Source organism: Panicum virgatum, chromosome 9N, assembly GCF_016808335.1.
Source record: "Panicum virgatum strain AP13 chromosome 9N, P.virgatum_v5, whole genome shotgun sequence".
Taxonomy (NCBI): domain Eukaryota; kingdom Viridiplantae; phylum Streptophyta; class Magnoliopsida; order Poales; family Poaceae; genus Panicum; species Panicum virgatum.
Genome location: NC_053153.1, coordinates 12,618,245 through 12,639,509, shown reverse-complemented (window position 1 = coordinate 12,639,509; position 21,265 = coordinate 12,618,245). Strand labels below are relative to the sequence as shown.

The window sequence follows — 21,265 nt, the reverse complement described above, 5'->3', positions numbered from 1 at the left end:
CATGTTCATGGAATAGGTTTAAACTTCGCAAATTGAGTACACTGCATTTCAACACTTGTAAGCAAATCTCAGCAGAAAAAAGAAGAAGGGGTAAGGAGGCAATGGCAACTATGAACACAAAAGGCAGCATTGGGAAAACAAAATACATACAATGCCTTGGAACGAAAAATATGTGTTTGTTGAGATGTACAAGCCATAGAGGAAACGTGGAACATAATATTTCTCTGTATGTCACACTAAATTGTACGAACATGCAAGCCAGTGTGGCTCCAAGGGCACCAAATGCCAGGCTTTGGGGGCAAATTTACAATGTTCACGATTGCCACCAAATGCTTCCATCTCCAGTCTTCTTAAGCTATGCTCTTACGTGGTGAAGGATTACTAATTTACTATATGCTGTTCCAGATAACAGCATATTTGCAATGCTTAATTATGCATTTTTTTTAAAAAAAAACATCGTTCAGATATTTCATCGAGCTCTAACTAGCCCTACTTAGTTTCCTGAGCTTCAGAGGGATAAAATTGTTTGAATCAGCATTCCTCTTGGTGCCATAACTGGCAGGCACAACGCTGATAGGTGCGATCGATGATGACATGGTGTTCCCCCGAAACCTCCCCATGTTCCAATATGAGAAAGGTTCATCATGCTGGCTGCTAGAGCTAGGATCATGCCTTGCAAGACTTGGTCGTGCTGGTATCACACCATGCTGCCTATCATGCAAATCCTGCAAGAAAAGGAGGGCTTATATTTTGTGAAGGAAACAATGCCATTTTTTTTACCAGCTACTCACTCTAAGCAGTACAATATGGATGGCTGGATACCAAAAGACCTCTTATATACAAACAGGCCAGTTATACACTTATACTGCCATAACAGATATCATGTTATGATAAACTCTATCTGAGTTTCTGCGTAACTAATCATGAACCTATGAGAAAAGGGGAGCTGGTAACCAAATCATGAAACGACAATGTGTCTCTACAATCATTGGCAGTTAGCCCTTTATTATCCTGTACTTAGAAACAGCGATGATCAGAACTACACTAAGATGGTTCATTTCATCTGCTTTAAGATGTGGGGACAATCAACAGTAGTTGCTTTACCATGTGGAAATTATGTGCCTTATTCCTGTTACTAGCATGCTTTAGTAATCATTACAGAATAGACTTCTAGAAGATCGAATCTCTTGGTAGTAGATCGTTAGCTAGGAACTCGCAAGATCTGACTGAGAAAATGGGAGGGGGCAGGGGCTAATAAGCTATAGGACTTGAAATTAAATCGCACTAATCTTTTGGTACCATGCCATTAATTTATTTCAAAACCATTCCTGTAAACATAAAACAATACACATCATCTTGTAAGATCTTATCCGGTTTTTCATTCCTACCTTGATGCAGCTCATTCAAGATTCGAGATTCTTGCATATTCATGAGCATTGATTAATCAAGGTTGTAGATTATGCAATGTTCCAGCTCTACAGGTGTTTTTGTTAACCAGCTCTCCAGAAATGAACTTTATGTAGATACTAACTACTCAATTTGCTACTTACTAGAAACTACTGACAGTTTCCACTATGAAATTTGTTATCCAGAAAATGCGACTACAAGACTTATGTGAACAGAAATGGTATATGCTGACATATTTGGAATTGCTGATCATCAGATAAGTACTGATGCCCGCCACAAGATAACTAGCTTGTGTCAGTCAAACGTCTGGCTACATTGATCAACATGAGTTCATCTTCATGGTTTTGTCTGAAATATTCCCACGCAAAAAAGAGTGTTCTGAGCAACAAGATGACTTGATGTTGATAAAATGTCTAAGAGCTATTATGATGACATGTCCATCTAAAACTTCACTAGCTGCATCTTTCAAAATATGAGGCTTTTAGTTTTAGGCATTGAAACCTAGCTCCTCTTCATCTCGAATTTGGCATCCATTTCTTATTGACAATGCCACCTCGTTCCTCATAGGTTGGTCGAGTTTTTCCTCACTTTTTTTACCATGAAGCTTTTCTATTGATTTTTTTGTCATTAACAGCCATGGAACTGTGATCTGTCCATAAATGATATCATCATCTGGTATTTCTAGTAAACTTAGAACATTTGCTTGTATGTTTCAGCCAAGGTTTTTCTCACATTAATGTTAAACTGATTACCCAAAATTCTCGTATGTATTCAGTTTAAAGATGAAATTGGGGTTTATTTATTTTCTTGTTATGGGAATACCCCCTAACAAACTACAAAGAATAAATCCACATTACCCACAAATATGCATGCCATAAAGCAATGCGAGACATGAAGTTGAAATCTTACATTAAGTGTTCTGATGGGAATCATGTCGAAAGGATGGTTAGGATAAGCAGCACCTACACAAACAGAAATTTAGTCATGAAATCAACATTGTGGTGGCCGCCGAGGCTCCAACTGGACTAGAAGATGTGCAAAATAATCTGTGACTTTCTTAGTGAATCTTGTTAGAAGTAGGAAGATCTGCATCATCCGGTACCTAGTACCTCTATATATGTCTGTACAAGCATGTGAAGCTATCTATATCAGAGTGGAAGTATTCTCAAGGGTGACTGGACCATAAAGAAATGGATACATGTACTTCATAAATTACTTTCACCAGTCACTAACTCACTAGATTAGCAACGAATATAGGAACAAAATAGTAGCATTATCACAAGAAACTTGATTCTGTAGCACCGTCAGAAATCCAGTAACTTAGACATAGGAATTCCAACCAGTTGTGTTGATAAATTCATAGGCCACAGGGTGCTCAGTAACCGAGGACAAGGATTTGAAGTAGATAGTTTAAAAGAGCATAGATGAAAAGGGTGGTGAAAAGTGTGCTAAAACAATATTTAAATGTACATTAATTGCCAATGAAGTGTATCTACAGGCATCGAAACCATATTTTCCTTCCACAGGTATATTCTTCAAATCATTTTTATCTTCTTGACAATTAAGTGCTCCTAGTTGTTTCTCAGATTCAGTAAAGTGGGCGCCATGGTTCTTCCACGCTGTTAAGCAGGAATTATATTTCTTAGTATGAACCAACCTATTTACCCAATTGTTTCAGAGCAGTATGTCAAATTCACATTGCTGCCTGAAATTTGTACAGGGAGTAACCGAAGAAACTGCGACTTTATTTTATCAATTTGAAGTTAAATAGTTGTAGGCATCGAGGAACAAAGGTGCGAGGAGCTGGAAGCCTGGAATCAATCCCGTACCTGCAGCTCTGGCCGCCAGCCAGGGAGCGCAGGGGTCGCCTGTTAGAGATATTGCTTGAGTATCAAGTTTGTATATGTACGTGTGTAACACGAATTGTGCTGGATAGAATAGAATCTCATGTAATTAGGAGAGCTAGCCAAATCTGTTACACACTTTCCTTGTGTAAACCACGCTAGGGGTGCTTCCTAGCATTATATATTAACACGCAGGCGTGCACGGAAAAGGTGCAACGCTTACAACCAAATACATCTACTCTTTCATGGTACCAAGAGCCAAACTCTAGATTGCATCTAGTATGGCGAGCGGTGCTTCCTCCTCTGCCGTCGGCCAGATCGCCATGGCGTCGCCGATCGGCCTTCCCGTCTCCGAGAAGCTGAACAAGACCAACTTGGTCCTCTGGAAGGCTCAAGTCCTGCCGGCCATCCGAGGAGCACAACTGGAGGGCCTCCTCGATGGTACGGTCGCACCTCCTCCTAAGGAGATTGACGTCAAGCAAGGAGACAAGACTGTCAAGGGTGCCAACCCAGACTACGCCAAGTGGGTCGCCCAAGATCAATCGGTGCTGAGCTACTTGCTCACCAACATGTCGCGCGAGGTCATGGCCCAAGTCGCGACAGCAAAAACATCCGCTCAGCTCTGGCGGGCGGTTGATGAAGTTTTCTCGTCACAGACTCGAGCTCGGTCTGTGAACACGCGCATTGCGCTTGCAACAACTAAGAAAGGTAATCTCACTGCAGCCGAGTTTATCGCTAAGATGAAAAGTCTTGCAGATGAGATGATCATCGCCGGCAAACCATTAGGAGATGAAGAGTTTAACTCTTATATCCTCACCGGTCTTGGTCCTGACTACAACCCCCTCGTGACGTCCATCGTGACGCGCGTCGAGCCGATCTCCTTCACTGAACTTCAAGCTCAAATCCTGAGCTTTGAGCAACGTCTGGAGCTTCTCCATGAGGGCTATCAGTCCTCGGTCAATGTTGCGACACGGGGTCGCAACTCTAGCCGTGGCAACAGCCGTGGTCGCGGGGCTCAATCCCGTGGCAACGGCAACGGCAGTGGCGGCCGTGGCAATGGTGGCCGCGGTCGTGGCAACGGCGCCAACAACAGAGATGGGCAGCGCCGATTCCCTGGCAGATGCCAGGTCTGCTACAAAGAAGGTCACTCTGCACAGCAATGCTGGCATCGCTTCGACGCCGACTATGTCCCTGACGAGCGTCATGTCAACGCCGCCATGAACTCCTACGGCATCGACACTAACTGGTACACGGATACAGGCGCCACTGATCACGTTACCAGCGACCTTGAGAAGCTCAGCGTCCACGACAAGTACACCGGCAACGATCAGATTCGCACTGCAAACGGGGCAGGTATGAGTATTAACCGTATCGGTCATGCTGTTGTTCGTGCTCCTGGTCGTAACTTGCATCTTAAAAATGTTCTTCATGTTCCTCATGCAACAAAGAATCTAGTATCAGTTCATCGTCTTGCATCTGATAACCGAGCCTTCCTTGAGTTTCATCCTAATTTTTTCTTGATAAAGGACAAGGACACGAAGAAAGTTCTTTTGGAAGGCAAGTGTAAACGAGGACTCTACCCTATTCCAGCGCCAGAAGGGCAATTGTTGAGGGCAGTCAAGCCTTCCAGTACCCGATGGCACAATAGATTGGGCCATCCAGCTCTTCCTATAGTTAATAAAGTTATTAGCCAAAATAAACTCCCATGTTCCGGAGAAGTGAGTCTTGAGTCCGTTTGTGATGCCTGCCAACAAGCAAAAAGTCATCAGCTTCCGTATCCTAAGTCCAACAGTGTGTCTACGTTTCCCTTAGAGTTAATTTTCTCCGATGTATGGGGACCTGCTCCAGACTCTGTTGGGCGAAAGAAATATTATGTTAGTTTTATTGATGACTATAGCAAGTTTACCTGGATTTATCTCCTCAAGCTCAAATCTGATGTCTTCTCTGTTTTTCAAGATTTCCAAAAACTTGTTGAGCGACAATTTGATAGGAAAATTCTTGCAGTTCAAACAGATTGGGGAGGCGAATATGAAAAACTCAATCCTTTCTTTCGGAAAATTGGCATCACTCACCTTGTTTCATGTCCACATGCACATCAACAGAATGGGGCTGCAGAACGCAAGCACAGACATATTGTTGAGGTTGGTCTCTCGCTTCTAGCCGCAGCATCTATGCCGTTGAAGTTTTGGGATGAGGCGTTCCTTGCAGCTACCTATCTGATCAATCGCACACCCAGTAAAGTCATTGACTTCACTACTCCCTTAGGAAAGTTGTTTCATGAGACACCAGATTATTCTTTTCTTCGCACCTTTGGGTGTGCATGCTGGCCCAATTTACGCCCATACAACTCTAGAAAACTTGAATTTCGCTCAAAACGTTGTGCGTTCCTTGGCTACAGCAATCTACACAAAGGATACAAGTGCCTTGACATATCCACCGGCCGAGTATATATATCTCGTGATGTTGTGTTTGATGAAAATATTTTTCCCTTCTCGGAACTGCATGCTAATGCTGGTGCACGGCTTAGAGCTCAAATTAATCTTCTTCCCGGTCATCTTCTTAATATGCCTGAGATACCATTGAGCACAATAACACATGATCCGAATACTGTTAATTGCTCTAATCTACCTGATCAAAACTCAGGACAAAATGCTGCCTTGGAAGATGATTTTTTGCAGGGAAGCAGCGGCACAGGCTTAGAGGTGGATCCGACTGCCCCCAACGAGTTCGGCACCATCGCGCAAGGGGGACAACACCAGCTCCCGACTACCTCTGCGCATGAAGCTGATGGCATGCCAACGCCGAACTCCACTTCGCCTGCGCTAGGGGGAGCAGAGGATGCATCTACTGCTGCTCCTGATGTACCAGAAGCGCCAGCGCCCTCACGACCAAGGACCCGATCACAAAGTGGAATTCGGTGCCCAAAAATCTACACCGATGGCACTGTGCGATACGGCCTGTCAGCTAGCGCAGAAGAACCGAGGGACTTGGAGGAAGCCCTAGGAAATAAAGATTGGAAACAAGCTATGGATACTGAACACACAGCGTTGATCAAGAATCAAACGTGGCATCTTGTCCCTCCTCAAAAAGGTAAAAACATCATTGATTGCAAATGGGTTTTCAAAATTAAAAGGAAGCCAGATGGTTCAATTGATAGATACAAGGCCCGTCTTGTTGCCAAAGGATTTAAACAGCGATATGGAATTGACTATGAGGACACGTTTAGTCCTGTAGTCAAGGCTGCCACAATTCGACTTGTGTTGTCTATTGCAGTTTCTTATAGATGGACCCTTCGCCAACTAGATGTACAGAACGCGTTTCTTCATGGCTACCTTGAAGAAGAAGTGTTCATGAGGCAACCTCCTGGGTATGAAGACACAAGTCGGCCACACTACATATGTAAGCTGGATAAAGCTTTATATGGTTTGAAACAGGCCCCTAGAGCCTGGTTCTCTCGTCTAAGCACGAAGTTACAAGATCTCGGATTCAAACCGTCCAAGGCAGATACGTCTTTATTTTACTTCAACAAGAGTGGTGTTACAATTTTCCTTCTTGTATATGTTGACGACATTATTGTTGCAAGCTCATCTCCGAAGGCCACAGCGGCACTTCTGAAGAATCTGAATGATGAGTTCGCTCTCAAGGATCTTGGCGACTTACATTATTTCTTGGGTATTGAGGTGAGCAAGGTACAAGATGGAATACTCTTAACACAAGAGAAGTATGCATCAGATCTGTTGAAGCGTGTAGGCATGGAGAATTGCAAGCCAGTTAACACGCCGCTGTCACCATCTGAGAAGCTTTCAGCATATGATGGAGAGCTGTTGGGTGCCTCTGATTCTACGCGGTACAGGAGTATAGTAGGAGCCCTACAATATTTAACCTTGACACGGCCGGACATTTCTTTTGCCGTGAACAAGGTATGTCAATATTTACACAAGCCCACTACACTTCATTGGACGGTGGTCAAGCGTATATTAAGGTATTTGAGGAATATAGTAGGCATTGGGCTGAAAATACAGAGGTCATTATCTATGCTTGTGAGTGCATTCTCTGATGCAGATTGGGCTGGGTGCTCAGATGACAGGAGATCCACTGGAGGCTTTGCAGTGTTCTTAGGCTCAAATCTGATTTCATGGAGTGCTAAAAAGCAAGCAACTGTGTCTAGATCAAGTACAGAGGCAGAATACAAGGCTATGGCGAATGCAACAGCTGAGGTTATGTGGGTACAGACCTTGCTAGAAGAATTAGGGGTCAAGGCTCCTAAAGCAGCACGGTTATGGTGTGACAATCTTGGTGCAACATACTTGTCTGCAAATCCTGTGTTTCACGCTAGAACTAAGCATATTGAAATAGATTTTCACTTTGTCAGAGAAAGGGTTGCTCAAGGATTGTTACAAGTTCGGTTTGTATCTACTGGAGATCAAGTGGCGGATGGTTTCACCAAGGCATTACCAGTAAAACAACTTGATTGGTTCAAGAACAATCTCAACCTAGGAAAGGTCTGATTGAGGGGGAGTGTTAGAGATATTGCTTGAGTATCAAGTTTGTATATGTACGTGTGTAACACGAATTGTGCTGGATAGAATAGAATCCCATGTAATTAGGAGAGCTAGCCAAATCTGTTACACACTTTCCTTGTGTAAACCACGCTAGGGGTGCTTCCTAGCATTATATATTAACACGCAGGCGTGCACGGAAAAGGTGCAACGCTTACAACCAAATACATCTACTCTTTCATCGCCGCCGCTAGCCATCGGCGGCGACAGCCCAGGAAACCAGCTGCTGCCGCTGTGGCTTCCGAGCCCGATCAGCGGCCTCGCAGGCGCTAACTCCCCGAAATCCGCGACCGGCGTCACCGGCGGCGGCGCCGGGAGACGGAAGAACGGAGACAACATCGGTGGTCCGCCGCCGCCAATGGTACCACCGGCAGAACCCCCGAGTGCAGCGGCTGCGTCCCACGCGCTGGCCGGCGGCGCGCCACGCAACGGGCGCGGGCTCCAGCGCAAGGGTCCGAACCCGGCGCTGCGCAGTGGGGGCGCCGCCAGCGGGGGCGGCGGCGTGCGAGACTCGTCAGTGGAGACGGCGTCCTGATGAGAAGGCGGCGTCGCGCGGCGTGGAAGGGGCGGGGGCGGAGGCCGCGGTGGCGGGGGGTTCGGGGTGAGGTGGAGGCGGCGGATCCAGACGGAGGCGAGAGGGTCGTGCGCGGGCGGGAGGCACTGGTGGTGGGAGGGCAGCGCGGTGCTGCGGCTTCCTACGGAGCTCTGGAGCGCGAGGTGCTCCGACATGGCGATGGCGCGCGGGGAAAGTGGAGGTCTGGAGGACTGGAGGAGTGCGCCGCGGGGACGGAGAAGAGTGGGCCGGCTGACTTCTCTTCGCAGCTATGAACCAACCAAATATAAAAGGACAGTTACGAATCGATCCTCATACTACCGTGTCAGTCTCATCCGTGGCTACACGGGCGACATTGCTGTACCTTGTCCATGTCATTATCTTTCTAGACACTATGAATATAAAGAAAATGATACGCTGAAATTTGAGCAGGCAATTTAAACTTTCAAAGTTCCTTGAAATTTTTAATAGATGGCTTTGCGACTTTATATACACGGAAAAAAGTACACGTGAATATAAGAGTAAGATTACATTGTTGAGAACTGCATCTTCTGGACATGAATGTCTAAGATATCTAAAGTTACAATGGGGGCGGGGGAGGCGGCCGGCAAGCTAGGACACGTCACCTGAAAATCTGGAGCCGTACAATATTGTTCGCGCGGCTTAAGACAGCAGTCAGTTTGTTTTGACTCCAACCGGCGCCGCATACTGTTCCGGAATGCTGAGTTTCCGGATGACCGCACGCAAGGAAAATTACGGTCGACTGCTCCGTCTACCCCTTTCGCGTTACTCCCTCCCCTTCTCATTTTCTTCTCTTTTTCCTCACTATCCCCGCAGCCTCCCCCTACCCCCGTTCCCCCGCTCCGCCTCCGCGCTCCGAGCAAGTCTCCGCCGCTCGTCCGCCTCCGCCGCCGCCGCCCTTCCGTTTCTCCTCCGCCGCCCCCCGCCCTTCCGCTTCTCCTCCGCCGTCGTGGCCCGCCTCCACGACGGGGCCCGCCCAAGGCCGCAGCCGATGGCGGTCGCGAGGCCCGTCTACGCCAGGGTCATCGGAGAGACGGTGTACGTGGAGGAGCCCGTGCCGGCGCCGGCGTCGAGGGCCCCGGCGTACGACGGCCTGCCCTGGGTAATGCTGCCGGCGCGCGCACCGCGGCGAAGGGGATCTAGGGTTTGAACGGGGCGCGGCGGGAGGTGCGGTGCGCCGGCAGGGGCGGCGGCGCTCGCCACCAGCGCCGCCCCTGCCCAGATCCAGTTTTTTTTCTTTCATACAATTTTTTTTTAAAAAAATAATAGCCGAGTTTTTTTTGGATGTACATTTTTTGTTTTTTCCACTTGATAAATTTCTCCATGTCAAAAATTTTCTCGTAAATTTTTTTTATCTCACCAATTTGTTTCTTGAAATTTTTTCTACCCACCAATTTTTCACTTTGAAAAATTATTTGACTCATAAAAAAATGTCTGAATTTATTTTTCTCAGAAAACGACAATTTTTTTTTTCTAAAAACGGAAAAAAAATACTGTCGGGAAATCGACCGTATGGGAGCCTCCCGTACGGTTGACCGTAAATTAGCGGTACCCTACTGGGTCCCCGGTTGCCGCGTGCTGCCGGGTACCGTAACTAGGGGCATTCTCATTAGGGGACTAATCCACTCTTAAAATGCAAAGCACACCAAGCCGTCGGGCCCACGAAGGCCTACAATCCCCAATTCAAAGAAAAGGAAAGGACTCAAAGAAGCCCAAACCACGGCCCGACAACACGGCGTGGCCCATCCGAACTCCCTCGAGCCCGCGGGGCGGACTTCGCCTCGCTCGAGGGTCCCCCGCCGAGACCCTCGACGGCACCCCGCGTCTCCGCCTCGCTCGAGGGTAGCGAACCAGCCTTCGAGCGAGCGGATCGACTCCGCCTCGCTCGAGGCCACCCCTCGACAGAAGGGACAAAACGGCCAACCGCTCGCCCATCCGCCGTACAGGAGCATTAAATACCGACCACTCCGCCGCAGCGACCGAGTCAGACGGTGTCAGACCGCCACGCCGCACAGTGGCCATGACCGGGGTCCCGTCTGCCAACTCCGGTCACTGCTCCGCCATCCTCGGTATTGTGGCGACACTGTGGGAACCTGCGGCGCCCTGTGCAAGACGTGCTCAACGCTGTTCACTCTACTGTGCTGCCAACTCCCCGTACTTCCTTTGTACTTCTCCCTCCACGAGACCCTCGAACGGCATGGGCACGACCCTCGAACGCGGCCCGTGTCTTGACCAGGGCAAGACCACGACCCGCACGCCACGCCACGCCTGGAGGACGGTGCCCTCTACAGCGACCGTCACGCCGCCCACTGGAGCCGCCCGGACACCGGCGCGATCTCCGCAGGACCAAGGACGACACACAGGGCGACTGCACGCCCGGTGCCATGATCTCCAGTGCTCACAGTGCACTTTCCACAATAGATAACCACTTCACACCCCCGATTCAGGGAAGAACGACGACTTCTCCCCCCTTCTGTGCATGTACACCGCCCCTCCTTGCATCTATAAAAGGAGGAGGCGGGCTCTGTCTTCGCCGGGCTCATCCCAACTCATCCGCACTCACAGAGCACACGCGCTCTTGAGCCCGATATTGGCACTTGCCTCAATCAAATCCACCTCTAGCAGAGACTTGGGAGCCTCCCTCCCTCTCTCGCCTCGCTTGTACCCCTACTACAGGCACCCCCGGTGCACATTAGTATAGTGCCCTCGCGCGTTCCTGTGTTATCTTCTGCATCAACCATCCGGGAAGGAGAGATCACGCAGCACATCACTAGTTGATGCTAGGCCGCCGGGTCTGGACACCGACAGTTGATGCGCCAGGTAGGGGGCGCTGCGTGACTTTTGTCTTTCGTTCTCTCTTGTTCTTCTGGATGGCAGACAAGCCACGCCCACTTCCGGCGGGCACGGTGCTTCGGTTCGGGAGCCTCGACTTCATCGCGACCAGCAACGGTTACGACATGGAGCTTCTCCCGGCCGCGGCCAATCCCGACACTTCGGCTCCATCAGCCCGGCGCAACAGGCGCTCGGGCCAGCGCTCGCGGCGGGCGCGCATGGAACGGCGCAGGCTGGCATGCCTCAACTCCCCCTCGTGGGTTGAGGTTGGCATGTCACAGCTTAGCGTCGCAGCCGACGACGTCGCCCTGTGCCGGCACCACCACCGACTGCAGCACCGGCGCCTCCAAGGGAGGGCGCGACTGCACCATCGCCTTTCCCCTCGGGATGCGCAATGCTGCAGCCTACGCCTCTTCCACCAGCACCAACTTCACCGAGTACGAGGATCTGCCGGGGCACCACCTCTATGCGATCTGCAACCTCATCGCGTCGCCCCCCGATGACTCCTACCCCGAGTCGGCTGTCTCGATCGCCGACGAGATCAACTTCTTCATGGACAACTTCACGGCCGAGGAGGCCGTAGACTACTCCGAGGTCCGTAACCCCGACGCATTCCGCTCGTTCCAGCTTGTGGCGGCCTACTACCTCACCTGCTCCGAGGACTCCAGCGATGGGGATTACGATCCCACTCGGGAGTGCTTCATGGTACAGTTGGCGGACGGAGCCAACAAGGAAGCGTCAGACGACGACGGGGGTCGCAGAGACCCCCCACCTGCGAACCAAGTGGTGCCACCACCACCGGCGAGCCAGGGGGCAGTGCCCACTCCGGACCCCGCCACTTCGTCAAGCTCGACGGAATGACGAGCGCAGCTGGCGCAACTCGCGGAGCTCGAGAAGAGGCTCGAGGAGAAGCGTTGACAAACCTGACTGCTGCGAACCACGCTCGAGCAGGAGCGCACCATGCGCGGTACGCGAGCTCAGGCGGTGGGACGCGTCGCTCAGGAGCGGATCCTGGCCGACGGCAACAAGTCACTGGAACTGAAAAGGGCCAGCGAAAAACTCGTCGCCGCGGCCTACCTACTCCAAGCCATGCCGGAGCCCTCTACAACCGAGGGACGCAACCTGCGCAACGAGGCGAAGATGCTCGTCGAGCAGGCTGCGGTGCAGCAAGCCGAGAGCTCTGCATCTCGCATTCGCTCGGTGGCTTCAAAGGCCGGAGGAGCGGTGCACCAAGGCCGCGAGGCCTCGGTGCACACTCCCCCGGGAGACAAAGGCAATTCAGCCGTGGCCGATGAAGCGAGACCACCCTCGGTGCACGACCGCATCAAGAAGACTCCTGTGAAGGAGCGCCTCCACGGCATGCGCGGGCCCGTCGACGACGACGACGCCCGCTACATCGTCAACGGGAGGAAGTACACCCCTTGGCGGGGTGGTCGCTTCAACCCCGAACACGACAGGGGAGTGACACCGGAGCCCCCGGGCACCCGCGTGTTCAGCTGGGAGATTCGCACCGCTCCCTTTCCCCCGCGTTTTCGACAACCCACCACCCTCATCAAGTACTCTGGAGAGACAGACCCCGCGGTCTGGCTCAACGATTACCTCCTGGCATGCCAGCTGGGCGGCGCGACGGATGATGCTGTGATCATCCGCAACCTTCCCCTTCACCTTGCCGACGCCACTCGAATGTGGCTCGAGCACTTGCCCGCGGATCAGATCCACGACTGGGCCGACCTAGTCAAGATCTTCGTAGGCAACTTCCAGGGCACGTACATGCGCCCTGGGAACTCTTGGGACCTCAAGAACTACCGGCAGAAACCCAACGAGTCCCTGCGCGACAATGTGCGGCACTTCTCCAAGCAATGCACCGAGCTCCCCAGCGTCACCCACGTCGAGGTCATCAACGCCTTCCTCGAAGGCACCACGTGTAGGAACCTGGTGCACGAGCTTGCGCGAAGCCGCCCCGCCAACACCAATGAGCTGTTCGATGCTACCACCAACTTCGCCGCCGGCGAGGAGGCGGTTGGTGCCATTTTCGATGGCAAGGCGAACAAGCGCAAGGAAGACGCACCCGCAGAGGGCAGCGAAAGCAAGACCAAGGCCCCCCGCTAAGAGACAAAGGCGGGGGAAGAAAGGAAAGAAGCCGGCCCCACCGAACCAGCGTGGGCAGGAGCAGGCGGAGGACTCCGACGAGGCCCTCGTCGCCTCCCCTGACCACAAGGGCCCTCGAGGCAACCCTCGAGGCGGTGGCGGCCTGTTCGACGACATGCTCGAGAAGCCGTGCCCTTAAAACAAGGGCTCGGTCAACCACACCCTCGAGCAGTGAGATGCTCAAAAAGTACTACCACCGCGTCGCGAATCGCGACGCAGACAAGAAGAAGGACACCGGCGACAAGGATGAAGATGGCGGGTTCCCCCCGGTGGAGAACGCCTTCTTCATCTTTGGAGTGCCGACGACGAACATGACCTCTCGGCAGCGCAAGCGTGAGCACCGAGAAGTCTTTTCCGTCACCAAGGCCACGCCGTCCTACCTCGACTGGTTGGAGGACACCATTTCCTTCGGCCGCGAGGACCATCCCGACTACGTTCTGCATCCAGGATGGTTTTTGCTCATTGTCGACCCCATCATCGGCAACACCCGCTTCTCCAAGGTGCTCATGGATGGAGGCAGCAGCCTCAACATCATTTACGCCCACACCTTGGAGCTCATGGGGATCGGACTGGACAAGCTCCACTCCAGCAAGTCGCCGTTCCACGGTGTTGCACCAGGGAAGCGAGTCCAACCCCTCGGCCAGATCGACCTGCCCGTCTGCTTCGGCACGGCGGCTAACTTCCGCAAGGAAGTACTCACCTTTGAGGTGGTGGGGTTCAGGGGAGCCTACCACGCAATTCCTGGCTGTCCCTGCTACGCCAAGTTCATGGCCATCCCCAACTACACCTACCTGAAGCTGAAGATGCCGGACCCGAAGGGCGTCATCACCATCGGCTCCTCGTTCGAGCACGCCTACGAGTGTGACATCGAGTGTGTCGAGCACGCCGAGGCCCTGGCTCTCGACGAGGCTCTCGCCGCACAGCTGCAAGGAATGGCCGTGGAGGCAATGGAATCCAAGCAGTGGCATGCAGGCACCTTCGAGCCCGCCGAGGGCACCAAGGACGTCCCCCTCGACCTGAAGACATCCGATGGCACGACGCTGAAGATCAATGCCACCCTCGACAGCAAATAGGAAGTGGTGCTCGTCGACTTTCTCTGCGCCAACGCAGACATCTTTGCGTGGAGCGCCTCGGACATGCCTGGCATCCTGAGGGAGGTCGCCGAGCACTCCCTTGATATCCTGCCCAACTCCAAGCCGGTCAAGCAGTGCCTGCGACGCTTCGACGAGCTCAAGCGGTGCGGGATTGGCGAGGAGGTGTACAAGCTTTTGGGGTCCGGATTCATCAAGGAGGTATTCCATCCCGAGTGGCTAGCTAATCCTGTACTAGTTAAGAAAAAAGAATGGGAAGTGGAGGATGTGTGTAGATTATACAAGTTTAAATTAGGCATGTCCTAAAGTTTCCTTTCCTTTACCACGTATTGATCAAATCGTTGATTCTACTGCGGGATGTGAACTTTTAACCTTTCTTGATGCTTATTCTGGTTATCACCAAATCAAAATGAAAGAATCCGATCAGCTCGCGACTTCTTTTATTACCCCTTTCGGCATGTACTGCTACGTCACGATGCCCTTTGGCCTTAGAAACGCTGGAGCTACATACCAGCGATGCATGCTCCATGTGTTTAGGGATCACATAGGGCGAATCGTAGAGGCATATGTCAACGACATCGTGGTAAAGTCCAGGAAGGCGAACGACCTGGTAGCCGATCTCAGGATCGCATTCGACTGCCTCAGGGCTAAGGGGGGGAAGCTCAACCCCGAGAAGTGCGTGTTCGGAGTCCCTCGAGGCATGCTCTTGGGCTTCATCGTCTCCCAGCGGGGCATTGAGCCCAACCCTGAGAAAGTCTCGGCCATCACTCGGATGGGACCGATTCGAGACCTAAAGGGGGGGTACAGAAGGACATGGGTTGCCTAGCGGCCCTCAGCCGGTTCATCTCACGCCTCGGTGAGAAAGGCTTGCCTCTGTATCGACTCTTGCGGAAGTCCGAACGCTTCTCATGGACCCCCGAGGCCCAGGAGGCTCTCGATAAACTAAAGGCGTCGCTCACAAGCGCTCCAATACTAACACCACCAGTGGATGGCGAGCCCCTCTACCTATATGTGGCAGCCACGACTCAGGTCGTCAGCGCGGCCATCATTGTTGAACGACAAGAGGAGGGACACGCTCTGCCCATCCACAGGCCGGTGGACTTCATTAGTGAGATGTTATCCGAGCCTAAGACGCGGTGCCCATAGATCCAGAAGCTGCTCTATGCAGTGATCTTGGCCAGGCGCAAGCTGCACCACTACTTCGAGGCTCATACCGTCACCGTGGTCTCATCCTTCCCCCTTGGGGAGATAGTCCACAACCGGGAGGTCACGTGTAGGATTGCCAAGTGGTCAGTGGAGCTGATGGGAGAAACCCTCACCTACGCCCCTCGCAAGGCGATCAAATCCCAGATCTTGGCAGATTTCATAGTCGAGTGGACCGACACCCAGCTGCCCCCACCCCAAATGCAAGCGGAATGCTGGCTCATGTACTTCGACGGGTCGGTGATGAAGACCGGTGCAGGTGCGGGCCTGCTCTTTGTCTCACCCCTCGGAGAGCACATGCGCTACGTGGTACGCTTGCACTTCCCGGCGTCCAACAACATGGCGGAGTACGAGGCCCTCCTCAGTGGCCTCCGCATCGCCATCGAGCTCGGCATCAAGCGTCTTGACATCAGGGGAGACTCCCAACTCGTCATCGATTAGGTGATGAAGGAGGCAAGCTGCCACAACGAGAAGATGGAGGCGTACTGCAATGCAGTGCGCCGCCTCGAGGACAAGTGTTGACACTTCTTAACGCAATCCACAACGGGGTTGTTAAGCTCGTCCCCGGCAACGGCGTCAGAAGCCTTGTTGGTATTTTGTAACGTCACGAATAAAATCCGCAAGCGCACGGATACCGCTGTAGCTTTCACCCAGGAGTATTCCAGGGTACCGTATCCACTAGGGAACGTGAGTATGCTTTCTACAGGTTCAGGCTCATCCAAGGACACACGTGCCGGTGTGGAAAAGACAGAGGAGAGGACTTTCTATATCTAGAATCTATGCCTAGAAGAAGAGATCACGTCGCCGTTATACTTCGAGCTAAAGGTATCGACTGGCTTATACAAGCTGATAGCTCCAATATAATGCTCTATCTGATATCCGAACGTGGAGGATTACGAGAAGGCTCGAATAGGGCTGTCACCACCTGTCAGTGTAACAAACATGGCACCATTTATGCCATTTTGAGTGATTTTGGTGATCGAATGACAACGCAATCAATGGGACTAATATGATTGTTAAGATGACCATTCTCAGGCTTTTAGGTTCAAGTGATGACAAAGAGAAGATATGCGTATCTAAGCCCGAAGGGCCGCCCCTACGGTGGTTCCAATAACCTCTTCGGTCCAAAGGACAAGAATTGAAGAGACCGTGAAGAAATCCAAGTCAAAGAAATCAAGACAGAGATACTTCAGTAGGCTGGAAGAACCGATGCTATAGGCATCGGTGCATCCGATGGTTGTCGGATGATCCGACGGCCTGGCTATTGGCACAAGTCTGTGTGCCTCTGGGGATCTTGTGAAGATCAAGTAAAGCACCGGTTGAACCGACGGCTTCAAGATAGGCATCAGTGCATTCAACGTACCATGTTCCAGAGACAATGTCAAGCGCGCAGGAGCCAAGTCTTCAGCACCGGTTGAACCGGCGAGGCATCGGAGCATAGCATCGGTTAAACCGGTGGTGTCGCAGTCAGCTGTCAGGAGTTCAATGGCTACTTCAGGTCTTAGAGTGACCGGATGAACCGACGCTACTCCTACCAGAGGCATCGGTTCATCCGATGATACGCAGTTTTCTGCTGACCGTTGGAGCAACGGCTACAAGACTTGGTGGCCTGTATATACGCCTCACCCCGGCCATTTGAAGATTGCTGGAGTCCAAGAAAGTCACATACACACCCAAGAACCACTCCAAGCCATCCAAGAGCTTAATGTTCATATCCATAGCCCTTAGCACACTTTGAGAGTGTTGTGTAAAGGATTAGCTCTTAGTGAGTGAAATTGCAAGGTCTTGAGCCCTTGTGTTGTGGTTCTCTAGTGAACCAAAAGAAGAGCTTGGTGCACCGGCACCTTGGAGCTTTGAAGGCTCGCCGGCAACGTCATCGACCCTCCGACTTTGTGTGGAGCGGCGACGATATCTTTGTGCGGGGGACGTGGAGACCCCCATCCTTTGTGGAGAAGCTCCTTAGTGGAACCCGGGGCCAAGGTGACCGTGATTGTGTTCACGGAAGAGACTTGGTGGCCGAGTAGCAATACTCTTAGTGAGTGCTACAACAACGTGGATGTAGGTGTGCCTTTGTGGCTAACCGAACCACGGGATAAACACTCGTGTCAAGAGTTTGCTATCTCCTATCCCGCTCTTTAAGCTTCCGCATTTCATACTAGCAATTTGTATGCCTTTACTTTCATAGAGTAATTTCTTGATAGGAAAGGCTATAGGTTGCTAAACTCTTTTGGGACTGGGGTTTCACTCTAGAACAACCATAGTGACACATCTAGATAGCTTGTTTTAGTTTAATTTTGTGCATATTAGTTGGAGCCGTAGGTCTAAGTTTTTAGTTGCCTAATTCACCCCTTCCCCCTCTTAGGCTAGAGCGCGCTACCGGTTCTTTCAGCCGGCTACCTCTACAAACCGTGGGACTATCAGACAACTGAGTGGTATAGTCCAGCCTAGACACCACGTCTACGCTTTACCCTTTTCTATCCGAGGTCTTAAGCTAAGATTAAATGCTACTCGCTAGCATACACATCAACTAATATAAGGCAAATATGATAACTTGCGATCTAAACTCTAATTCCAAATAGGCAAACAAAGAAAGTCTCGAACACTTACAACCGAATAAGCATACGTTGAGGTACAAGCGGAGAAGAGTGCCGATAGACCCGGCACTTCCCCCGACTCCTCCTCACTCTCCCCCTCTTCTTCTACACCTCCTAGTCTACCTAAGCATCTAGGATGAAGGCCTCAAGGTCCAAGGGATAAAGGTGAGTCGAGAGGGTGTGATGTGTGTGTCTTCATTCTCTACCCCCTCCCCTTGTATTTATAGGAGGGAGCCACGGCCAAGGGGGGGCGTCATCTGCAGCTGATCTCGGGCAAACTGACCTAAGCAAGCAACAGGGAGGTGCCACGTGTCGAAGTTGAGGCGGTGGGGCCCTTGGGCCTGGTCGGCCGACCAGTAGGTCGGCCGGCCTGGCAGTGGCCCCACCGACCTTCCCCTTTGGTCCACGTGTTCCTTCCTGGGCCCACTTGTCATTGGCATGGGTATTGGCTCTTGCACTGTTGATTTCTTGCTCTGGTGGGCCATCTATTCCATATTCTGACACGTGTCACGTCCTGATTTGCTGGAACATTATGTCCTGGGTCAAACCACACCATTATACTACAAAATCAGCTGGAAATCACCTGCACACATTCTAGAACATCATTTGTGGAATTCGTTAGTAAATAAGTCTATCCTAGCATTTATTCCACATTTTAGTCCCTTTTTTTGTGCAGGAGTTGACTGTCAAAATTGGTCGTTAGTGACCGTCAACTACAAGTTCGATGGACTCAAGCTGAACCATGTCACGCGCAAGTACAACGAGGAAGAGGACGAACTGGCCAAGATTGCATCGGAGCGGACCCCTGTTCCCCCGAATGTTTTCACCCGCGACCTCGCTAAGCCGTCCGTCGACCTCAAGAACCCTGCGGAAGCCATCGGAGCGGCACCCGATCCCTCGGGGGCTGCAGCCGCCGAGCCATCGGTCGAGGACACCTCGGCGAAGGGGCCCGAGGACATGGACACAGACATTGAGACCTCCTCGGTGGATGAGGCGGAAGCAATGGAGATCGACGAGGCCCCGCCTCCGCGAGAATGGCGCACCCTGTACCTTGACTGGATGATTCGAGGGGTCCTACCCTCGGATCGCGCTCGGGCGCGGTGCTTCGCTAGGCGGGCCAAGTGTTTTGTCTTGATCGACGATGAACTGTATAAGCGCAGTCCCTCGGGCGTTCTGCAGCATTGCATCCCGATCCCCGAGGGCAGAGAGCTGATTCGAGACATCCACACCGGCATCTGCGGTCACCATGCCGTGCTGCGCACCCTCATGGGCAACGCGTTTCGACAGGGCTTCTACTGGCCCACCACGGTTGCCGACGCCACTGACGTCGTGCGGACCTGTGAGGGCTGCCAATTCTATGCTCAAAAAACACACCTCCCGGCCCACGCTCTGCAGACCATCCCCATCATGTGGCCATTTGCCGTGTGGGGATTCGACCTCGTTGACCCACTGCAGAAGGCGCCCGGGGGCTTCACCCACTTGTTGGTAGCAATCGACAAGTTCTCCAAGTGGATCGAGGCTTGACCCATCGGTAAGATAAAATCCGAGCAAGCTGTCCTATTTTTCACAGACATTGTCTTCAGGTTCGGAGTCCCGAATTCGATCATCACCGACAACGGCACCCAGTTCACGGGCAAGAAGTTCTTGGCGTTCTGCGACAACTACCTTATACGAGTGGACTGATTAGCTGTGGCGCACCCACAGACGAATGGCCAGGTGGAGCGTGCCAACGGCATGATCCTACAAGGTCTCAAGTCGAGGATCTTCAACAAGTTGAACAAGTTCAACCGGAAGTGGCTCACTGAGCTACCCTCGGTTATCTGGAGCCTGAGGACGACCCCAAGCAGAGCCACGGGCTTCACTCCGTTCTTCCTTGTCTATGGCGCCGAGGCCATCCTCCCCACGGACATGGAGTATGGATCCCCGAGGCTAAAGGCCTATCAGGAGCAGCAGAACCAGCAAGCCCGTGGGGACTCGCTAGACCAAGTGGACGAGGCTCGAGACGTGGCGCTCCTACACTCTGCGCGTTACCAGCAATCTCTTCGAAGATATCAAGCGCAGAAGGTTTGACGCCGAGACCTCAACAAGGGGGACTTGGTGCTAAGGCTTCGTCAGGACAACAGAGGACGCCACAAACTCTCACCGCCATGGGAAGGCCCGTACATCATTGCTGAGGTGCTCAAGCCCGGTACATACAAGCTAGCAAACGAGGACGGCGAAGTCTTCACGAACGCTTGGAACATACAACAGCTACGTCGCTTCTATCCTTAGAATTCCAAGCTCTTTGTACATAGCTTGTACTTGTACTTCTAAAAATTCCCGAGGCAATAAAGAGTACTCTTTACTTATTTATTCTTTGGGAACTCTCCGAACCCTCGGGAGCTCGGATGCGCACGAACACTGAGGTACGCTTGGCTTTACCCTCGGCAAAGCCAAGCCTCCCTCGGGGGCTACTACGGGGGGAACCCCCGAACGTCCCCGAAATCGCCAACATTTTTTGAAAAATTTCTAAGTCTCTTGTATATTTAGAAAGGAAGACGCAGGGCGTAAGTAACTAAGGAACGAGATCGGCTGAGCCGCGGGACCGCCTACGCCTCTGGGATATGGCATCCCCACTCACCTCCCTGCACCTAAGTCACTTATGAACGACAACTCCCTAGCTCAAACCTATCTAAGACGCATACGAGGACACAGAAGTAGAGTAAAGAAAACAAAGGCTCAAACGCACAAGGCCTCGATGGGCCACACCGACGATTACATTAAACATGTTTCTTAAACAAAAAAATACAACCACAATATAGTACTGACTTATGTACATGGGCTCCGAGGCCCAGATCTTCTACAGGTTATCATCCCCCCCCTTGCAGGTCATCCACAATGTCAAATTCGGCTATGGGGGGATGTCAGCTTCAAGCCTCTCGGCCAGGGCGGTGGCGAACTCCTCGATGGTGGCGTCGGCTTCGTCCATGATGACCGACGCAGCCCCCGGACTGGCGTTATCCGAGATGATGTA

At 51.8% G+C, this 21,265-nt stretch overlaps 1 protein-coding gene and 1 non-coding gene across 2 annotated transcripts; one reads left to right on the top strand and one right to left on the bottom strand.

The window, feature by feature from the left end:
- Positions 1 to 129: 129 nt before the first annotated feature.
- Positions 130 to 8,638, bottom strand: LOC120691300 (formin-like protein 14). The gene is made up of 4 exons (XM_039974344.1): positions 7,996 to 8,638; positions 3,237 to 3,275; positions 2,317 to 2,369; positions 130 to 725 (listed from the first exon to the last, which is right to left on the bottom strand). The coding sequence occupies exons 1-4, from the start codon at positions 8,537 to 8,539 to the stop codon at positions 480 to 482; spliced, it is 882 nt and encodes a 293-aa protein (XP_039830278.1). The 5' UTR covers positions 8,540 to 8,638; the 3' UTR covers positions 130 to 479.
- On the top strand, positions 4,031 to 4,169 carry LOC120693655. Its single transcript, XR_005683112.1, has one exon. It is a non-coding gene; the product is annotated as a small nucleolar RNA Z247 (small nucleolar RNA).
- Positions 8,639 to 21,265: the final 12,627 nt, after the last annotated feature.